Source organism: Homalodisca vitripennis, chromosome X (genome assembly GCF_021130785.1).
Source record: "Homalodisca vitripennis isolate AUS2020 chromosome X, UT_GWSS_2.1, whole genome shotgun sequence".
Taxonomy (NCBI): Eukaryota; Metazoa; Arthropoda; class Insecta; order Hemiptera; family Cicadellidae; genus Homalodisca; species Homalodisca vitripennis.
In genome coordinates this window covers 142,695,001-142,714,260 of record NC_060215.1, presented here as the reverse complement: position 1 = coordinate 142,714,260, position 19,260 = coordinate 142,695,001, and the positions used below count along the sequence as shown (strand labels likewise).

The 19,260-nt window shown below is 36.0% G+C and overlaps 1 protein-coding gene across 2 annotated transcripts in view; it reads right to left on the bottom strand.

Annotated features, from left to right (window-relative positions):
- LOC124369951 overlaps positions 1–19,260 on the bottom strand; it is a 197,609-nt gene that overhangs the window by 176,552 nt on the left and 1,797 nt on the right. The window contains exons 2-3 of one of the 2 annotated variants that reach the window (XM_046828162.1): positions 10,037–10,095; positions 7,140–7,187 (exon numbers count right to left, since the gene is read on the bottom strand). In XM_046828162.1, the coding sequence (XP_046684118.1) occupies positions 7,140–7,187; positions 10,037–10,049 (61 nt within the window). In that variant the 5' untranslated portion in view covers positions 10,050–10,095. The remainder of the gene's footprint in view (positions 1–7,139; positions 7,188–10,036; positions 10,096–19,260) is intronic. The other variant, XM_046828163.1, reaches the window with a different exon arrangement.

Sequence of the window (19,260 nt, the reverse complement as noted above, 5' to 3'; positions counted from 1 at the left end):
GATCGCATGAGCAAAATTGTTTCCGGTTTCTACAGTTTCTGCGTTAAGGTGCTTGCTGGCCGATTAAATTAAGCTGAGATATTTTTTATAAAAATCTGTATTCTTTATGATATTAATTTTTTTTCGGGTGGACATGCTTGTCGTCTGGTGTCTCGGACCGCGAGAGAATTTCAGAGAATATTTTCCGTCACATAGCATCTTAACACGTCCATCTATATTTATTTTTCATTGCATTAATTTTGTTTTGAATAACAATTGGTTTAAAATTCCAGAACATAGCTCCAGCAATACAGAAATTGAAGTTACACATCTATAAACATCTAGTACTTTACTTTGTTTTTAAACTTCAACTTCAACTAAAATTCAACCCCTTAATACTAGGACGCTATTTGACCGGAAAGGAAGTTTACTGTTTGCATGAAATTATCGAGTTTATTTTAATATGAGTTTAACTTTTATTTTGTAACTATATTATGTTGCAATTATTTATTTACATATTATTTCCGTAATTGGTGTAAACAAAACATGCTCTAGTGTAAAATAAAACATTAAAAAATATGAATTTCAAGTCAAATATTATTTAAATTACCACGGCTTTTACGTTGGTCGTGGAATTATTGTTTTTGTGAAAGTTGATTAAAATATGTTATAAAATAAACTAAATCGTTTATTCCATAACTTCCGATACATAAAACGTTCACCACGAAAGGGTTGAAAGTTCACTGTTTTATTTCTCTAGGTAGATTAACTATAAAACACGTTTTGCTTAGCATCTAATTTTATATGTCTTACACAAGTTTGATTGAAACAATACTGGAAACATTTGTACCGATAACAGCGAGTTAAATTTAATTACTTTTAAGAAATAAAATATTTCTAAATAGTAAAATCCGCAAACTAGTGGTTTTGTCCTTTTATTTTATTTGTGTAAGTACTACCACTATCGGTATTCATGAATAACAAGTCACTAACACAGGACTAGTACCAACGACAAAAGCGATGAGAACTATGTTAAGACTATTACAAATTAGCCTTTCAAAGAGATGACCGGTAGTCGTTCATGGCCATTACATGTGCCGTCTCACCCGAGTCGAGGGAAGTGTGGAAGCGACAGTGTCTGTACATTATACGAGTATTTGTCAAGCCATACGGGTCGCAGACGGACTCGTCATTCCGAAAAATTACAAAGCATGAGTCTTGTGTTTTACTATATGTCAGCTGTCATAGTTAAAGTATCTAAACAGAACTTAACTATGATACATTCTTGGATTACGAGTATATTTTTTAGTTTAAGGCATGTTAAAATATACTTTGAAAATTAGTAACAATGGGGGGGCAAGACCCCAACCCCCCTCTAGATACGCCTATGGTTTTGAGTATTTTTCTTTGGAAATAATGTTGTGCAGGCCGTGCCACAGAGAATGACTCTGTGCCAGTAGCGATTTAAACTATTTATTTGTAAATCCTGTGCAATAGCTTTAAGGAGTCACTATAAATTTATATAATGTATAATGTAACCTTGCTGTTCATAAAACCGGAATGGAGTTCCATAGTTGGATTTTGGAGGGTATTAATGTTCTTTTTTCTAGGAGAGGCCGATCTCCTTTTAAACCTTATTCTGCCCGTCGTCATGGGCCACTAGCCTATGCGAGGATCTTATCTAACAGAACAAGGAGAAAGGTCGATAATGTACAAGTTCGACGCTTACAAGATCGATACAGTAAAAGACCAATAGTACACAAAATCGATACTGTACAAGATCGATCTGTACAATATCTATACTGTACAATATCGATACTGTACAATTTCGATACTGTAATAGGTCGATACTGCACAAGGTCGATTTTGTACAATGTCGATACTGTACAAGGTCGACGCTTACAAGATCGTTACTGTAAAAGACCTATAGTACACAAAATCGATACTGTACAAGATCGATACTGTACAATTCCGATACTGTAAAAGGTCGATACTGTGCAATGTCAATACTGCACAAGGTCGAGACTGTACAAGGTCGGTACTGTACAAGGTCGAGACTGTACAAGGTCAGTACTGTACAAGGTCGATGCTGTAGAGGATCGATGCTGTAAACGATCGATACAGAAAACGATCGATACTGTACAAGGTCGATGCTGTACACGATCGATACTGTAAAAGGTCGATACTGTACAAGATCGATGGTACAGATTAAATGTGTTACGGTCACAGACAGGATATGAACCTGCGGTATACCTAACTGGCATGCAAAGTTCGACGTCTTAAACTGCTCGGCCATATACTCATTTACTACAACCATGCAGGTGTGTACTTGACATACAGGCCTTTTGTAGACACTTACTTCGAGGTCATTAACTATCCCAGCCATGGGCGTACATGCGGGGGGTTCAGGGGGCCCATTCTCCCCGAAATTTGGAATGATGAACATTATAATTGCACCTAGTAATTTTTAAAGCTGGAAAACATTTCTGAGGTCTTAAGTTCAAAATGTTCGTGGAGGTGATTCTTGGTCCCCCTTTTGTCAGCACCCCCTTCCTCCCTCGAAATAATTTTCAATATACGCCACTGATTCCAGCTGTATGCATGCAAGCTGTCAATGGATGTACTGAACGCCAAAGTTGGCGCTCATAAAAGTGTTCCAAATTCTTGCTTCTGCAAATTTTCTTGTATAAGCTGAGTCGTCAGGCCCGTTTAACTTTCAAGAACTTCTTAGGTAATTCTGATAATTTTGGGGGATAAGAAATAGCCTATTTAATTAACAAATTCTAGGTTTTTCGTTTAAATCTGCAAAGGCGAATTTACACAACCAGCGTATTCCCCCTCTTGCACATTTGAGTCAATTAATACCTTGTTCACTAGCAATGCGAATGCAACAGTCTCACCCCCCCCCCCCCCAATTAAAACCGAGTTTAGATCCATGTCACTGGTGAGCTCCCCTCGCCTACAAATCATGTTAGGGTGACAGCCACCCACCTCACCACCATCACTAACTTCCCCACGGGTCAGGTCATCAGAGGAAACCACCCTTCCCAGGTTCACCAATTTCAATTTATTTTACCACCCTGTGTTTTACCGGTGACACCCTTTCTAGCTACACAACAGATTGTGTAGTATTTCATGTAACCTGGTTTTACCAGTTGAAACCCTCTCCAGCTTCACAACAGACGATGTAATATTTAATATAGCTTGGTTTTACCAGTTGAAACCCTCTCTAGCTTCACAACAGTTTGTGTAGTATTTCATGTAGCCTGGTTTAACCAGTTGAATCCCTCTCTAGCTTCACAACAGTCTGTGTAGTATTTAATGTTGGCTATTTTTACCAGTTAAAACCCTGTCTGGGTTCGCAGTAATCTGACTAGTTTAGCATACAGCCTGCGTTTCACTAGTTGAAACCATATTTAAGTTCGTTGTAGTCTGTATAATATAGCATGCAGACTGTGTTATGGAAATGCAAGAATTGCTTTATTGCACATTGTTGGAACAAAATTAATAAAAAAAATCAAGCTTCTTGGTGTTTGAACTTAACTAAATTCATAAGAGAATCAATAGTATTGTCTTATGTAACTGACATGTATAGTATAGATATACAAGTATTTGTCATTAGTATTATTATAAAGGGGGGATGTAAGGCATTGCTAGCCGCCCCCCACTGCGACCTATTTTCGTCTGTTGTCATATAACTTTGCTAATATTGCTAAAAGAGTTTTAGACTCTAGAAAAAGAGCAAAGTACTTTTAGGGTTCACACTTGCCATTTATTTTTAGGTAGCATGGTAACCTTACCAAATTGGCTGAACTTTTACGAGAGGTTGCTTCGCATGAGCAAAGAATGTGTGCTGTCGTCCCTGGCCCTTCCTCACAGAGACGACATGTTGCACTCAGCCCTTCCTATCTTATGTTGATGATAGTTGAGACCACAATAGGCACAAGAGGCCCTCTTTATTGAGAGATGAACAGTTTTGTTAGTCTGTTGCCTGGTATATTTTTCCAGACCTTGTCCTTGTTATTATCTTCCCAATGTCTGATTTCCATCATAGACTTTTCGATAGACCAAGAAATGGCGTTGGGCCTAAAAACTGGAGAGAAGTTCCAGCTTTGGCCAGCTTGTCAGCAGTCCCATTCCCTTCTATACCAACATGATAAGGACCCATGTAAAGTTTAGATTATTGTCCCTTGCCAGCGTTTTCAATGTGTTAATGCATTCCAGTCCAGTCTTCCACTTAGGTACAAGAACCTAGAGCTTTAGCGCTGCTTGGCTGCCTGACATTATATTGATTGTGGTCCCCTTCATCTCCTTCTCTAGGATTATGAAGGCACATTCCTATATCACGTAGACTTCCCCTTGGAAGGGCATGCGGTCATAGGGATTTTGTATTTTTATTTTAAAGACAGACTTTAACAATAAGAAAGAAATACACTGCAACAAAGAAGACAGCTTGAAATGGCCATAAAGCTGGCAGCCTGCGATAAAGAAGCCATATTGATCGTTCTGATTATGCCATTGAATATAATAATTGTGTGAGCATTGTTTCGACGTGATGTGATCCAGAAGGTTTAGAAGTTAGTTAATACTCATACTATATTTGAACATTTTATATCATAACGGACTTCTTATTTTGGTAGTTTTGGAATGAAATCCCGCTCCCTGGTAATAAAAAACACAACCGCGAAGGACAAAAGCAATAATAATATATACATAATTGATCTGATTAGACCATTATAGGTCTTAATAAAAGGCAACTTGTCGTTACTTTGCTATTCGTTTCATAGTTTTCAAAAAGTTTTAAAATGAATTTCCAATAAAGTTCTAATGAGGCTGTTATGTTCTGCGGATAAAACATAACCAAAACAAGGCGGGTAGGAAACCGATATGGTCGTGAGTCGGTGGGTGGGGTGGCGGGGGTTGCTTAGCGACGTGCGTGCTATAAACAAGGGGTCTGGAGGTCGATTCTTTCAATGAGTCACCACTTTCGCCTTCAAAAACGCATCCACTCCCACTTTCGCATTCGTCAATAAAATATCATATAGGTTTACATATTAAAAAAAAACTTTGCGTGCTTATCTGTGTCTTGGCGTCCATTACTAAAGTTACAATAGAGATCTATAAACATCATTCATTGTACTTTGCGACTTGAACCGACTGAGGATTTGGTTTGGTGTTGCTTACTAAGTCACGTAAAGCTTACTTTTCTCATGTTTATAAATATGTGTAAACAAAATAAATTGTACTTGGTGATCAAGAATTTAAAATTATTTAGTTTTTAATCCCAGTATTATCTTCAGAAGGACAATTAGTTTGAACAAATAACGGGTCACGTTTTACAAGAATTGTTTACAGTTCTATCTAAATCATGTTCAGTTGATATTGTATTGCTTCAATTCAGTTGCTTTTGTATTCAATGATTCTCCAATCTGATGTTTTGACTTGCACAGAAAACCTTTGTGTTCCATTGTGTGAATAAATTATGCTAATTATGTTAGTGTGTCCTACTTTCAACCTTCAACCGTCCCAATACGTAAACAGTTTGGAACATTTCCAAGGTTGATAAATTACCGTTTGTTCTGGAAACTTTGTTTTCTTAAAATACCATTTATTAGTTACCATAAATCAAAATCTCATTCCAAAAACTATCCAAATCATTCAAACCTTTAGAGCACGGTGTAAGCTTTAATTACATGTACTTGAAGAAGAAGAAGAAGAAGAAGAAGAAGAAGAGCACAATTAATTAGTAATCCCTTCGAGAGCTTGAGCGTTGGAGCAAAGCGCACTCTAAACTCTTCAAGCGCCCAGAACTACTTCAAAGCTTTACTTCTCACTGGTAACATTTTCCATTGAGGATAGGTGCCAAACCGTAAATAGAAATAGAATCAATTTTAATCAAGCTTAAAGAACAGTGAAAATTGTCAAATCGTTTCCATATTATACCAGTATAGACTGGAAGTGGAATTTTAGGATGAAAAAGCTAATTCCCAACATAGAGAAAACTGAACCTTGATTACTTCAGAAGAATGCATGGTGTCATGAAATGTAAACACAATTTTGTAATAACAACACTACGATATCGGCACTATCTTGATGTGTTGGTATGCTGTTTCTAAAAATAATTCATGGCTCAGTTAAAATTGATGTTTTACGCTTGATTCAAAAAGTCTAGAGGGTATGTTGAAGGGGTTTTTGGCCTAGGGATCTTGGAGGATTTAGACCTTTAAGAAGGATTAGGGATCTGATAAATACGTCTCCGAAGTACGACTTCTGCAAATTCCATCAATCCTGGAATTCCCCTCTAAGTCATAGATGGAATAGTATGATAAGGAAGATGGAATGGGGTATGCGAGCCCAAAGATGAACAATGGGTTCTATCCCAAGCCAAGAACGTAGCCAGGAAAAGATTTGGGAGAGGGGTCCAAACAACTGATATTTTCCCGTAATGGACACAGTAAGACCCTATTTTGTTTCTTAAAAAGTTCTTGAACCGTTTCTTTGTTGAGAACGATATTTCAGCAGTACATGTCAGTAATATTGAATTATTTCAATAATAATAATTGTTGACTAAAAAGTCAAAAAGTGAAAATTTGGGGGGAGTCCGGACCTCTTGAATTCCCCCGTTGGCTACGTCCTTGTCTCCCGCCGTACTTCTAAAGACTTCCTCACCGGAAATCCGGGAGTCTTTTTGATGCCAGCTTTTAAATCCAACCGGGCCGATCGAAAGACGACCAAGCAAGATTTAGGCCTTAAATAGTACTAAGACTCCAAAATCGTAGGCTAGCTGTCAAAAGCTGCCTTGTTAGTGCCTCCCCCTGTTCAATTCTAGGGTCCACTTAGTATTTACAACACAATCCAACAAACGAAGACGATTTAGAGATGCTACGTTGTAACTCTAGATCGCTACTAAGCTGCCCAACACTGGTTTTACTAAGTCCAGAATAATCTTCCCAAATCCTTAGTTTATCGCCTGGACAGGCAAAAACCAGACAAGATCGTTGAGAATCAGGACGTCTATAAGTAATCTTCTGATCCTTTTGCCAACCATCTTTTTGCGTCACAGAGTGACATTGTAAATACGATTTATAGTAAGCATCATATACACGATAGAGGATATTTCAGACAACAACTGAAAAATAGAATAGTACAATAGAACTTACCTCGATTGTTTTGTTTCCGATTGTTGAGGGCGTCAACCATGGGCGCTGCTAAAACAAACATCACTGTCAGAACGCCCAATCCATAAATTTTTACGTGCTGACCAAACTCAGTAATTTAGTAAAATATTAATTAACAATAGATGAATAATGTGTTTTAAAACATGTTAAAATTAACTTTAAATTGCGTTTGTTGTTGTTTGTATGGTAATTAACCATAGTAAATATTGTTCTATTACATCAGTTGATTCAATCAGTTAAATTTCAAAAACAATATCGACCTTAAAATTGAGATTGAGTACAACATTTTCTGATTGCACATTATTATGATTGTTCCAAAACATCTGATAACATATTATACAGTGCCCTTATAAATAGTTTTAAGTCTCATTATAAAGAATTTAAAAGACAGAAAACAATATGCCAATGTGAGGTAAAAGCAAGATAAAACACTCGCAGCAAAAAACAGGTTGGTTATCAGTTTGCGTTATCTCTTACTAAACTCCACTCAGAGTGTCAGCTATGCCCTTCTTGTGATTTTATTTTGATAATCAATTGAAGCGGCAAACTTTTGTATGTTGAATAGAGGGCGGTAGTTAAAGAAACGTGTAAAGAAGAGTAATCTTAAAGGAAATTATGTTCAAAAATAAATATATTTACCAAAAATAATTAGTTTTTGTGACTTTTTCTAAAGATTTATTGAACGACGCTCGTATATAAAGTGCCATTAAAACCATAACACTATTTTAATGGAACGCTCTGCATCACGGTTGAAGAAGGAAGCTGGTGTGTGGAAGATTTAGTGGCCAGCAGTTCCACAAACTGACTCAAGCTCCAATATTAGCGCGTCCCTCACATTCCAATAGAAGTACAACAACGGGCTTTATTTATTATTAATACAATTTTCACCTCAAGACTTCAATAACTACTCTCTTGGTGTCTCCATTTATCCTGGTAAAAAAACTCAGGATGTAATATTTGTATGTCCTGGAGAAAGAAAAATTGTAATTAAATGCGCTTTAAAAGGATCTAAATGTGCATAACTTTCGCTATCGGTATATGTACAAAAATAGAATACTACGTTTCGAGGCTTGATATCTACCCTCTTCTTCAGATGTAAAAGATCTTGAGACGTAAATTTAAACATATACCTTATTTAATTTTTAATTACTTGTGCTTGCTTATTCACGTATTTTAAACACAATCACTTCAATAATTAATTGTTTGTGACCCCTTTAGCTTTCAATGACAGCATCGTCAGACCTACATAACTAAAAACATATTGGTTACATTAGTAAAATTGAAGGAAGTAAAACTTTAAATTTTTAAAGTTGTGAAAGTATGTCTAATGCATATGTGAAAAATAAAATAAATATTTAATTAGATCAAAAACAAAAATAGTAAGGATACATTTTGGAAAGGCACAGGTTAAGTAAAAAAAAAAAATGTATTCTTCTATATAAAAAAAACGTTTCATAACTCTGGAGGATTTTTTAAATTTTCTTTAACAATTGTACGTTCCAGTTTTAAGTACAAGTTTGCCATGGCCGATCTTTCATCTTGGTGATATTTCAAACACGCTTTATTACCTCTCTTTTATTCACTTTCTTTTTGTTTGACCAATGCGTTTTAAATCACAGTTGTGACTTGTATTTTTTAATCTTATGCCTTACAATATTTAACATCTGACGAAGAGGATGGATTCCAATCCTTGAAACCTTGTGTTATACATTTTGTAACAAAAACTGTAGTAGATGTCTGAATTACTGTTACCATTTCAAATCATCCTTTATCAGTAAAAAAACGTTAAACAAAAAACATAATTTGAATTTTGAAAAGCCAAATTAGTATTATAGTTCCAATTTTAAAGTATTTTCTTACACAACTTGAATAACATTAAGCGCTCAGGAATAAGAAAATCAGGTATTAAATTGATTAAAAATATAAGAATCTTTCCTCTACTGTTTAGGACTACTTCAATTTTAGTACTTCACTTACAATCAGTATCAATGAAGCAGATAGTCATCTGAAACTGTGTACTTAGTGGTGTACTCGTACAATATATAACGCTACATACACATAAAATTTAACTACTAAATACTTTTAAGTTTAAAAAACCATTACAGCAAGTTCATCACAGTTTTTAAGTATCATTAGATATTAATCTGTGGGGAAATGATGACACAATCGGAAATTTAAATGATGACACTGAAAATATTATTGTGTTTTTAATGTATTACGGCCTTCCCACAATGTTACACTAAGGAAATATACATTAAGTTTTTATTAGGCATCAAGCACATCGACAATAAGGTTGAAAGTGTAAAACAAATTATGCTACTGACATAACGATCATGTGTGTGTGTGTGTGTGTGTGTGTGTGTGTGTGTGTGTGCGCGCGCGCGCGCGCCCACATACATGCATGAATTGACATATACATAATTATTTTCTGCTATATACACACAAAAAGTACAAAACAAACGTAACATTCACATTTATCATATATAATGACAAAAATATCCCAAGAATAAATTAAACATTAACATTATTGATTTCATTACTGGCGTAATCTTAAAATTCCTCCCTCTCTCTCTCATATCGATTAAGAATGTAATAGGCTATCATTTTGATTGTATTAGTTACACAAATAATGGAGTGAAATAAACTGAGGAACGGCCAAAGTAAGCGATCGGACTGCCATCTGTGAAGTGAGAGGTCAAGTAGTAATTTGAACGGCAACAATCAGTTACGTGGTGCAACCCTAGCGGAAGACCACAGAACTAACTGAAATAATGCCCGGACCTCAGCATACCACAACTGTATGAATGGGTTATCTTCTGTGTAGCTATTGCAATCAAAGGTAATATAATCTTATAATACGTAATAGAAGATATTTTTACCTTTTTTATCCATACTCACGAGGTCTTCTCATTGTAATTGAGCTGGTAAGGCCCTTTACCTAAAATAAACACATGATCAATGACAATCGTGAAGTTTAATACGTTATTTTCTAATAATTAACTTTGACTTCCTACCATCCAAATGTTGAAACATTGGACGTTGAGATCGGGTTGATATAATGAAGGAACTTAAGCAAAGAACAGACTGCACATTTATTTTAAGGTTAATTGTATTTCCTGTTCTGTAATGACATGCTGTGTTGATATTTGGTAGTTTGGTAATTCCTAAATAATACAATATTTCATCTATTGTAATAAACAAAAATATTGATTTGTCTATTACAATTCTATTTGTCAAATCAAACCAAATTAAATTGATTAATCTCATCACATGCAATTTATACACTGACCATACTTTGGCATGGAAAGTTAGTCCATGAACGTGAAAGGTCTAGACAAATAATAACGTGCAATTTGTGACAAATACACTGCAATAAAATTGTAGGAATTGGATAAAATGACACAATCTTAACTTAACCAAAAGTTGTAAATAAAATCTAATCATTAATCAATATAAAATATAATAAAAATAATACTATTTACAATTTAAATCTCTAAATGGGGGAGTTCAATTTAAAAAAAAATTTCTTCTTTATTACTGCACAAACATAGTGTTTATAAAATATACACGTTCTAAAAGACAATTAAAAAGTAAAAGAAAATGACACACAAAAATTTGATAGGAAACAGAGAAATATAAGTAATAATACAATAAACATAGGTATTTGTATATTGAGAATAACTATGCTACAACAATTTACGTGAGCCTGGTCTTAGTTTGGATTTCTAATGCTTAGAAGCACATTATCTAACTTTGATGTTTATTTAGTCTAATAAATAAACAATCTCCCCACAAGTTGCACACCCAAAAATGTATATTGGGTATGTTTACTTTTACTTTTTACAAAACATTAAATCGTAGATAATAACGTAACCTGGACTATTATTGAGACTGAAATTCCATTCAACTAAGTACCAAATTACGTATTAATTCAAGTAAAGTACGACACTGTACACTTTATTTATCGCGGGGCGGGGAGGCGATACTTTTACCCGAGCTTCGAGCCCTAACCTACAATTAACTTCACTCCCTGATCCAAAATAAAGAAACTTTACATTTCCTATTTAAATATTTTATAGACAAGGCAAGCATGTTTTTCTGCTAGACAAAACTGCCGTTGGAGATTTACAATGAGCTGGAACAAAACCTCGGCTGTTGAGCTTAATGAACAGCCCCCCCCCCCCGCTATGTCACAGTCAGCTAAAAGCTGTCCCAGTATCTGTACTTTTACCCTGGATATTTCAGTGGCGTATATTGAAAACCATTTCGGGGGGCTGTCACACTGGGGTGTTTAGGAAGTAAAAAATACCCCCCATAAATAGGGGCTCGGGAAGTTTCCCCCGGGAAATTGTTGAGCTTTGGGACCTCATAAATGAGTTGTAGCTACTAAAAAAACAAGGTAAAAAGTTCAATGTTTGTCTGTCAAAATTTTGTGGTCGCTTGGGGGCCCCGGAGCCCCCCTTATATACGCCCCTGGTGTATATCACCAGTACAATAATATAAATTGTTTTAAAAGAAAAATGTGTGTATTTAGCGCTAAATTACTGTATGAAGAAGCTGTTGTACGTTTTCTCCTATCAAGAATGCAGACTTTTACTAATTTAATATTCTTAAAAAAATTCTAGGACTTCTGCCTAGTTACAAAATAATGCTAATTGAATGGAAAAATCCACTCCAGTTATATCCTTTTACCCTCGATATTTCAGTGGCGTATATTGAAAATTATTTCGGGGGGGGGGCTGTCACACTGGGGTGTTTAGGAAGTAAAAAATACCCCCCATAAATAGGGGCTCGGGAATTTTCCCCCGGGAAATTGTTGAGCTTTGGGACCTCATAAATGAGTTGTAGCTACTAAAAAAACAAGGTACAATTTCAATTGTTCACTTTCAAAATTTGGGGGCGCTTGGGGACCCGGAGCCCCCCCTTATATGCGCCCCTGGTGTATATCACCAGTACAATAATATAAATTGTTTTAAAAGAAAAATGTGTGTATTTAGCACTAAATTACTGTATGAAGAAGCTGTTGTACGTTTTCACCTATCAAGAATGCAGACTTTTACTAATTGAATATTCTTAAAAGAAGTCTAGCACTTCTGTCTAGTTCAAAATAATGCTAATTGTATGAAAATATCCACTCCAGTTATATCCTTTTACTCTGAATATTTCAGTGGCATATATTGAAAACCATTTGGGGGGGCTGTCACACTGGGGTGTTCAGGAAGTATAAAATACCCCCACAAATAAGGGCTCGGGAATTTTCCCCCTGGAAGTTTTTGAGCTTTTAGACCTCAGATATGTGTTCTAGCTACTAAAAAAAAACCAGGAGCAATTTCAATTTTTCACTTTCAAAATTTGGGGGCGCTAGGGGGCCCGGAGCCCCCCCCCCTTATATGCGCCCCTGGTGTATATCACCAGTACAATAACATAAATTGTTTTAAAAGATAAAGGTGTGTATTTAACACTAAATTACTGTATAAAGAAGCCGTTGTACGTTTTCACCTATCAAGATCTAATTGAATATTCTTAAAAGAAGTCTAGCACTTCTGTCTAGTTCAAAATAATGCTAATTGCATGGAAAGATCCACTCCAGTTATATCCTTTTACCCTGGATATTTCAGTGGCGTATACTGAAAACCATTTCGGGGGGGGGGGCTGTCACACTGGGGTGTTGAGGAAGTATAAAATACCACCCATAAATAGGGGCTCAGGAATTTTCCCCAGGAAATTGCTGGGCTTTTTGACCTCATAAATGTGTTGTAGCTACTAAAAAAACAAGGTACAATTTCAATTGTTCACTTTCAAAATTTGGGGGGCACTTGGGGGCTCCGGAGCCCCCCCTTATATGCGCCCCTGGTGTATATCACTAGTACAATAATATAAATTGTTTTAAAAGAAAAATGTGTGTATTTAGCACTAAATTACTGTATGAAGAAGCTGTTGTACGTTTTTTACTATCAAGAATGGAGACTTTTACAAATTGAATATTCTTAAAAGAAGTCTAGCACTTCTGTCTAGTTCAAAATAATACTAATTGTATGAAAATATCCACTCCAGTTATATCCTTTTACCCTGAATATTTCAGTGGCATATATTGAAAACCATTTCGGGGGGGGGGGGCTGTCACACTGGGGTGTTCAGGAAGTATAAAATACCACCCACAAATAAGGGGCTCGGGAATTTTCCCCCGGGAAATTTTTGAGCTTTGGGACCTCATAAATGTGTTGTAGCTACTAAAAAAACAAGGTACAATTTCAATTGTTCACTTTCAAAATTTGTGGGGCGCTTGGGGGCCCCGGAGCCCCCCTTATATGCGCCCCTGGTGTATATCACCAGTACAATAATATAAATTGTTTTAAAAGAAAAGGTGTGTATTTAACACTAAATTACTGTATAAAGAAGCTGTTGTACGTTTTCTCCTATCAAGAATGCAGACTTTTACTAATTGAATATTCTTAAAAAAAGTCTAGCACTTCTGTCTAGTTACAAAATAATGCTAATTGAATGGAAAAATCCACTCCAGTTATATCCTTTTACCCTCGATATTTCAGTGGCGTATATTGAAAACTATTTCGGGGGGGGGGCTGTCACACTGGGGTGTATAGGAAGTATAAAATACCCCCCATAAATAGGAGCTTGGGAATTTTTCCCCGGGAAATTGTTGAGCTTTGAGACCTCAGGTGTGTGTTCAGGCTACTAAAAAAACAAGGTGCAATTTCAATTTTTGTCTTTCAAAATTGCGGGGGGGTGCTTGGGGCCCCCTTATATACGCCCCTGGTGTATATTTAATATACACTGTTTTACAAGAAGGTGAGTATTTAACACTCAAATAAGTTAATGAAGTTGTTATTGTACGTTTTCTCCTATCAAGAATGCAGACTTTAATTTAATATTCTTGAAAAAATTCTAAAACGAGCATTTTTGTCTAGTTACAAAATAATGCTAATTGTATAATTGTATGGAAAGATCCGCTCCAGTTGTATCTCTGTATCTCTTCTGGCACAGTTCTAGCACAAAACAACAGTGTTTGCGAACGTCAATGGAAAACATCATAGCTGCGCCGTAGTAGCTCTTTCAGCTGTCTGCCAATCAATACACAGTCCCTAAGAGGCAAAATCGGATAGCACGACAGGGTTTCTTACAGAGAAAGGCTTTTAGCGTGTTGCCTTTGGCTGGCTTAAAATCTTATCGCATAAAAGAAAATCGTTTCAGAACGTTACCTCAAAAGTTCAGTCAGTTCATACGCGAATGTTACCACTGCCTACACAACCCCTGGCCTTTCACTTTCATTGTACAATCCTCTCATATATTGCTTGTTTTACATGCATACAGAATACACGAAGATCAGTGCGAATAGAGCAAAGTTATTTGAAAACGGAAAAAACAGCACAAGAAAGAGTTTCCGTAAATGTCCTATATAATAACAATTTTCATCTTGTGTCTTTTTCTCATTCTAAAAGTGATAAAGAAATTCTCGAGGTTGTTTTATAACTGAATTGATTGTTTACGTCCTTGGAAAAATTCTTTTATGTTGAACTCGCCAAATATAAAATTGGTTCAAGCGTATTACTAACTAAAACTTCTAGGCAAGTCGGCAGTATTGACTCTGCACATTTCCTCATAGCTCTCAGAGGTCGTTTGAATTATTTAGGTAAGTGAAATTCTCATGTCCACATAGGTTTGCATAGTCGAGAAGTATATATCCATTTGAAATTAAATAAAAAACATAATAATATTTTCGCCATATTTCCAATTTTTCAGATTAAATATTACTTACTGTCTTCGACTAGAAACCATTTGGCAACGACAAACATTTGGAAATTTGAATATACTCTACTAATTGTCGCTCTACTGTTAGAGTCGTCCAGGGAGTTAAGTTGTTCAGTTAGTACTCCAAACCATTTACCAGGGCCGACGACATGGGTGGACAGGTGGGGGGGGGGGGGCAAATGCATAGAGGCCCGGACTCATAGAGGGCCCGGATACATATATTATCATGGCTTTGGCATATTTATTCGGAAGGAAAGTAAATCAGTTAAGTAACAACAAGGTAAGTAAGGTAACAGTTAGTAAGTTTGGGATTTAAATATTGCTTGCAATGTTAACTAACATATAGCTAATTTCGTTTTGTTGCATTGTAGGGAAGAGTCAAGCTAAGTAGGTTGGTTGCCTGAATATTGGGGTCTGGACTTTTTAATTGCACAGGGATCCGAGAATCCTATCGCTGGGCACTCCATTTACCTCCAATTTTATAGATTAGCACCCTAGATTAACACCTGAGATGTTCAGCTACCCTCTGATCAAAAGTAGGATAGATAGCCGAGTTTGAACGTTAACCACAAACTAACTAATGGGGCTGCGTCTATACACATTAAGCAAATAATTTATAAATAATAACTTCCAATCTTTACGTCGGTTAGACAGAAAAAAGGTACACGTTTTTGGCGCTTTCAACCCGACTGTAACTTAAAATCTCAACCAAAAAGTTCAACTGGTGAAAATTTATAACTCGGAAACCTGTGATTCGATTAATACAAAATTTGTATGGAAAATAAGTTAAATTAGTATACAGTTTATTCTTTACTGTACGGTTCGAGAAAGTCGTGTAACTGTTCACCACAATTCGAAGTGTTTAATTTTTTAACACAGATTTAATTTAGCAGGTTTTGTTAATTTACTGCGGAAGGCGCCTGTTCGTATGGATTGCATGTCCAGACCGGTGTTTCTTGTCTTAACACTGAGCATGAGTACTGAAGTCATGGCAAGTACTGAGTAGTATTCCGGCCCTGCAGACGGACGTGGACTCTAGATTCCAGGAGCTAACCCGACATTCCGTTAAATCAACCCTATCCCACCATATAGCTGTTATTTGTAGATATTCTAATTGGCTAAATGGCTCCAAATTGGCCACAGGCATTTGTGTTTTGAGGTCTCTAGCCAAATACGCCCTAGTCAGGTTCTGTTGATGGCTTATTATGGCTTGATTTACCCCCACCCCACTTACGGGTTGGTGTTGTGGGTAGCATGTGCAAATAATCAGACAGTGTTCAAGCTGCAAAAACAAGCGATTCGCATTATCGCTCAGTTGAAATTTAGAGTCGTGCAAGGAAGCCTTCAAAAATTTGAACTGTTGACGCTAACCAGTCTCTACATCTTGGAAACAACTCTGTTTTTATGTCTAAATGTGCCATGACGAATGGCCGAGACATACATGCGTATGAGACTAGAGGCAGAGATAACTACCGAACTGGTAGACACCAAACGGTGGTTTATGAACGCTTGCCTTCACAGGCAGGTCAACAAATTACCAAATTCAATAAAAAACGCTCCAACGCTCAAGTGCTAAAACACGTTTGAAATGCTTTTTAGTATCACAAAAATTGTATTGTATAATGTAGACTCTTTTTAGCATATGATTGGGACACCACCAACTAAAAAGACCGACTGAACACTGAAGTGGGAAACATTGGCGAATGAATGGGTGTATGTAAATTTTCAAATTTTGTTTGAATGCGATCTATTATGGGGTGTATGACAAAGATTTTAGCGAGTAAAAAGTAAAAAGTTGGCTTTTGCCATGAGTTGTATAATTGTCCCGTGAATAAAAATCTGATTTGATTTGATATTTGTGGGCAATACTTTTTGTGCAATAAACATTTTACGGCTGCTAAAAAACCGAATCAATAAATAAATCTAGTAGTGTCTACATCATATTTGATATAGCTTGTATAAACAGGACAGGATTAAGGTTATATAAAACGTGTAACACCCCTCTACCCCCTCCACCACCACCAAAATGGAACTTTAAAATTTAAGAAATAGAAATATTAGCAGACAATAAATATCGATATTTTCAACTTTTGTGTTTCAAAATTAGTTATTTCTCATCTAGTGTTACTGACCTTATATTAAATATTCAATTCTCGTGTGTTGATTTCCTTCTGCTAATTGAAGGCCACATACAATCCACAGTTACCGACCAAAATGGTTTATCAATCAGTCAAAAACAGTGTTTATTGAAGGCGAATGTTTGTGCACTCAATCCTGGTACAAACATTCAGCTCCATATTGTACATTAATATTAATTAATAACAATGAGAAGGAGCTGTGGTGGCGGTGGAATCTAATAGTTTATAACTTTTCGAAAACCTCTAATGACAACAGTTTTACTAATTATTTACCAGCCCCACAGTACTAAAATGCGAATTTTGCTTAAACAATAATATTTAGTAAAGTGAGTGATTCGCCTATGTGCGTTGCTATCGCTCTTTGTGATAATAATAATCTCTATTACATTACATTCACAATATTACATGGCATCGCAATGTAAACATTGTTTTTGGACGAATAAGGTAGGCTGTATATTCTCGACATTATGCGCACATTCAGATCTACATTACATATTCTCTAAAACAAAATCGCATTTACTTCGGACCATCACATTCAGATATCCAAGCTGCCAACATGAATCGCAATGAATTACTTGAATTACTACAATACGATGTACTGTTACTAACAGAGGCCTTTAACCCTTGTTACAAGGGTTTTTTTTGTAGAAGGAGTACGGAGTTCTGCCCTTTGACGTCTTCCTGATGATGCAAAATAAGTAACAACAAAGCAAAGTGTGAAGAATTACTTAAACAGAAGAAAATGCAAATAAAAAAAGCATACATTGGCCATACTTGGGTACGAGAGAGTTCTCACATAGGTCGTAACTTGTGCGTGGGTATTGAAAAGGTCTAATGCAAATAATTAGGTGCTATTTGTGACAAATAAGATGCATCAATCGTAACTTAGGCGAAAGATGTAAATAAAATCTAATCATTTACCTAAATAAATTTAGTAATATGTACAATTAACATCTCTAAATATGCAGGCTTGCTTAACAAGTAAAGTATAATTTCACCTCTTTATTTCATGTATAGGAATCACCAAATGCCTATAAATAATCATGAATACAAGATCTTCAGTCTGTGTTTAACTTCAATATCATGTCTAATTTTAAAATCGCAGGGGACACACCATTCATAGCAACATTCAGTGCAAGTTTCAATGCGACTTCGCAAAAAGTTAACTTTCAAAGAACGGCCATAACTAATTTCGAAGTGCTTCGAAATAGATAAGGTGGTGTTGTGGAGATCGTATTCTAAACAATTCCAGTGTCATTAGTTCAACATCACTCTTAATATGATGTTTATGTAAATATTAATTATGACAAGGAGACTGCCTTGTGTGGCATTAGCTCTGTAACATCAGTGACTCAAGTGTTTACAAGATCAAAAGCCCTGCCTAGTTAGCTTGGGTACAGCATTACGTACATGGCTTTTTGAGTTTTCGTTATGCACACCCTCACATTTCTGTATTTTTGAGGACCATCATTAACTGTCCCTACACTCCATGTTTTCTACCTTCCTTGGACCATAACCTAATCTAGGGTTTCCTTTACTCGATCATGTATAAACTAAGCCATAAACTTCCATCTGTTCCATCTATAAACTGTTTCCAAATATTACATCCTCCCTGGTTTTGGTTATAACCTAATCTAGGGTGTCCTTTACTCGATCATGTATAAACTAAGCCATAAACTTCCATCTGTTCCATCTATAAACAGTTAAACTTTACATCCTCCCTGGTTTTGGTTATTACCTAACCTAGGGTGTCCTTTACTAGATCATGTATAAACTAAGCCATAAAGTTCTATCTGTAAACTTTGTCAAAATTTACTTTCTCCCTGGCTTTGGTTATAACCTAATCTAGGGTTTCCTTTACTCGATCCTGGATAAACTAAGCCATAAACTTCCATCTGTTCCATCTATAAACTGTTTCCAAATATTACATCCTCCCTGGTTTTGGTTGTAACCTAATCTAGGGTGTCCTTTACTCGATCATGTATAAACTAAGCCATAAACTTCCATCTGTTCCATCTATAAACAGTTAAACTTTACATCCTCCCTGGTTTTGGTTATTACCTAACCTAGGGTGTCCTTTACTAGATCATGTATAAACTAAGCCATAAAGTTCTATCTGTAAACTTTGTCAAAATTTACTTTCTCCCTGGCTTTGGTTATAACCTAATCTAGGGTTTTCTTTACTCGATCACGTATAA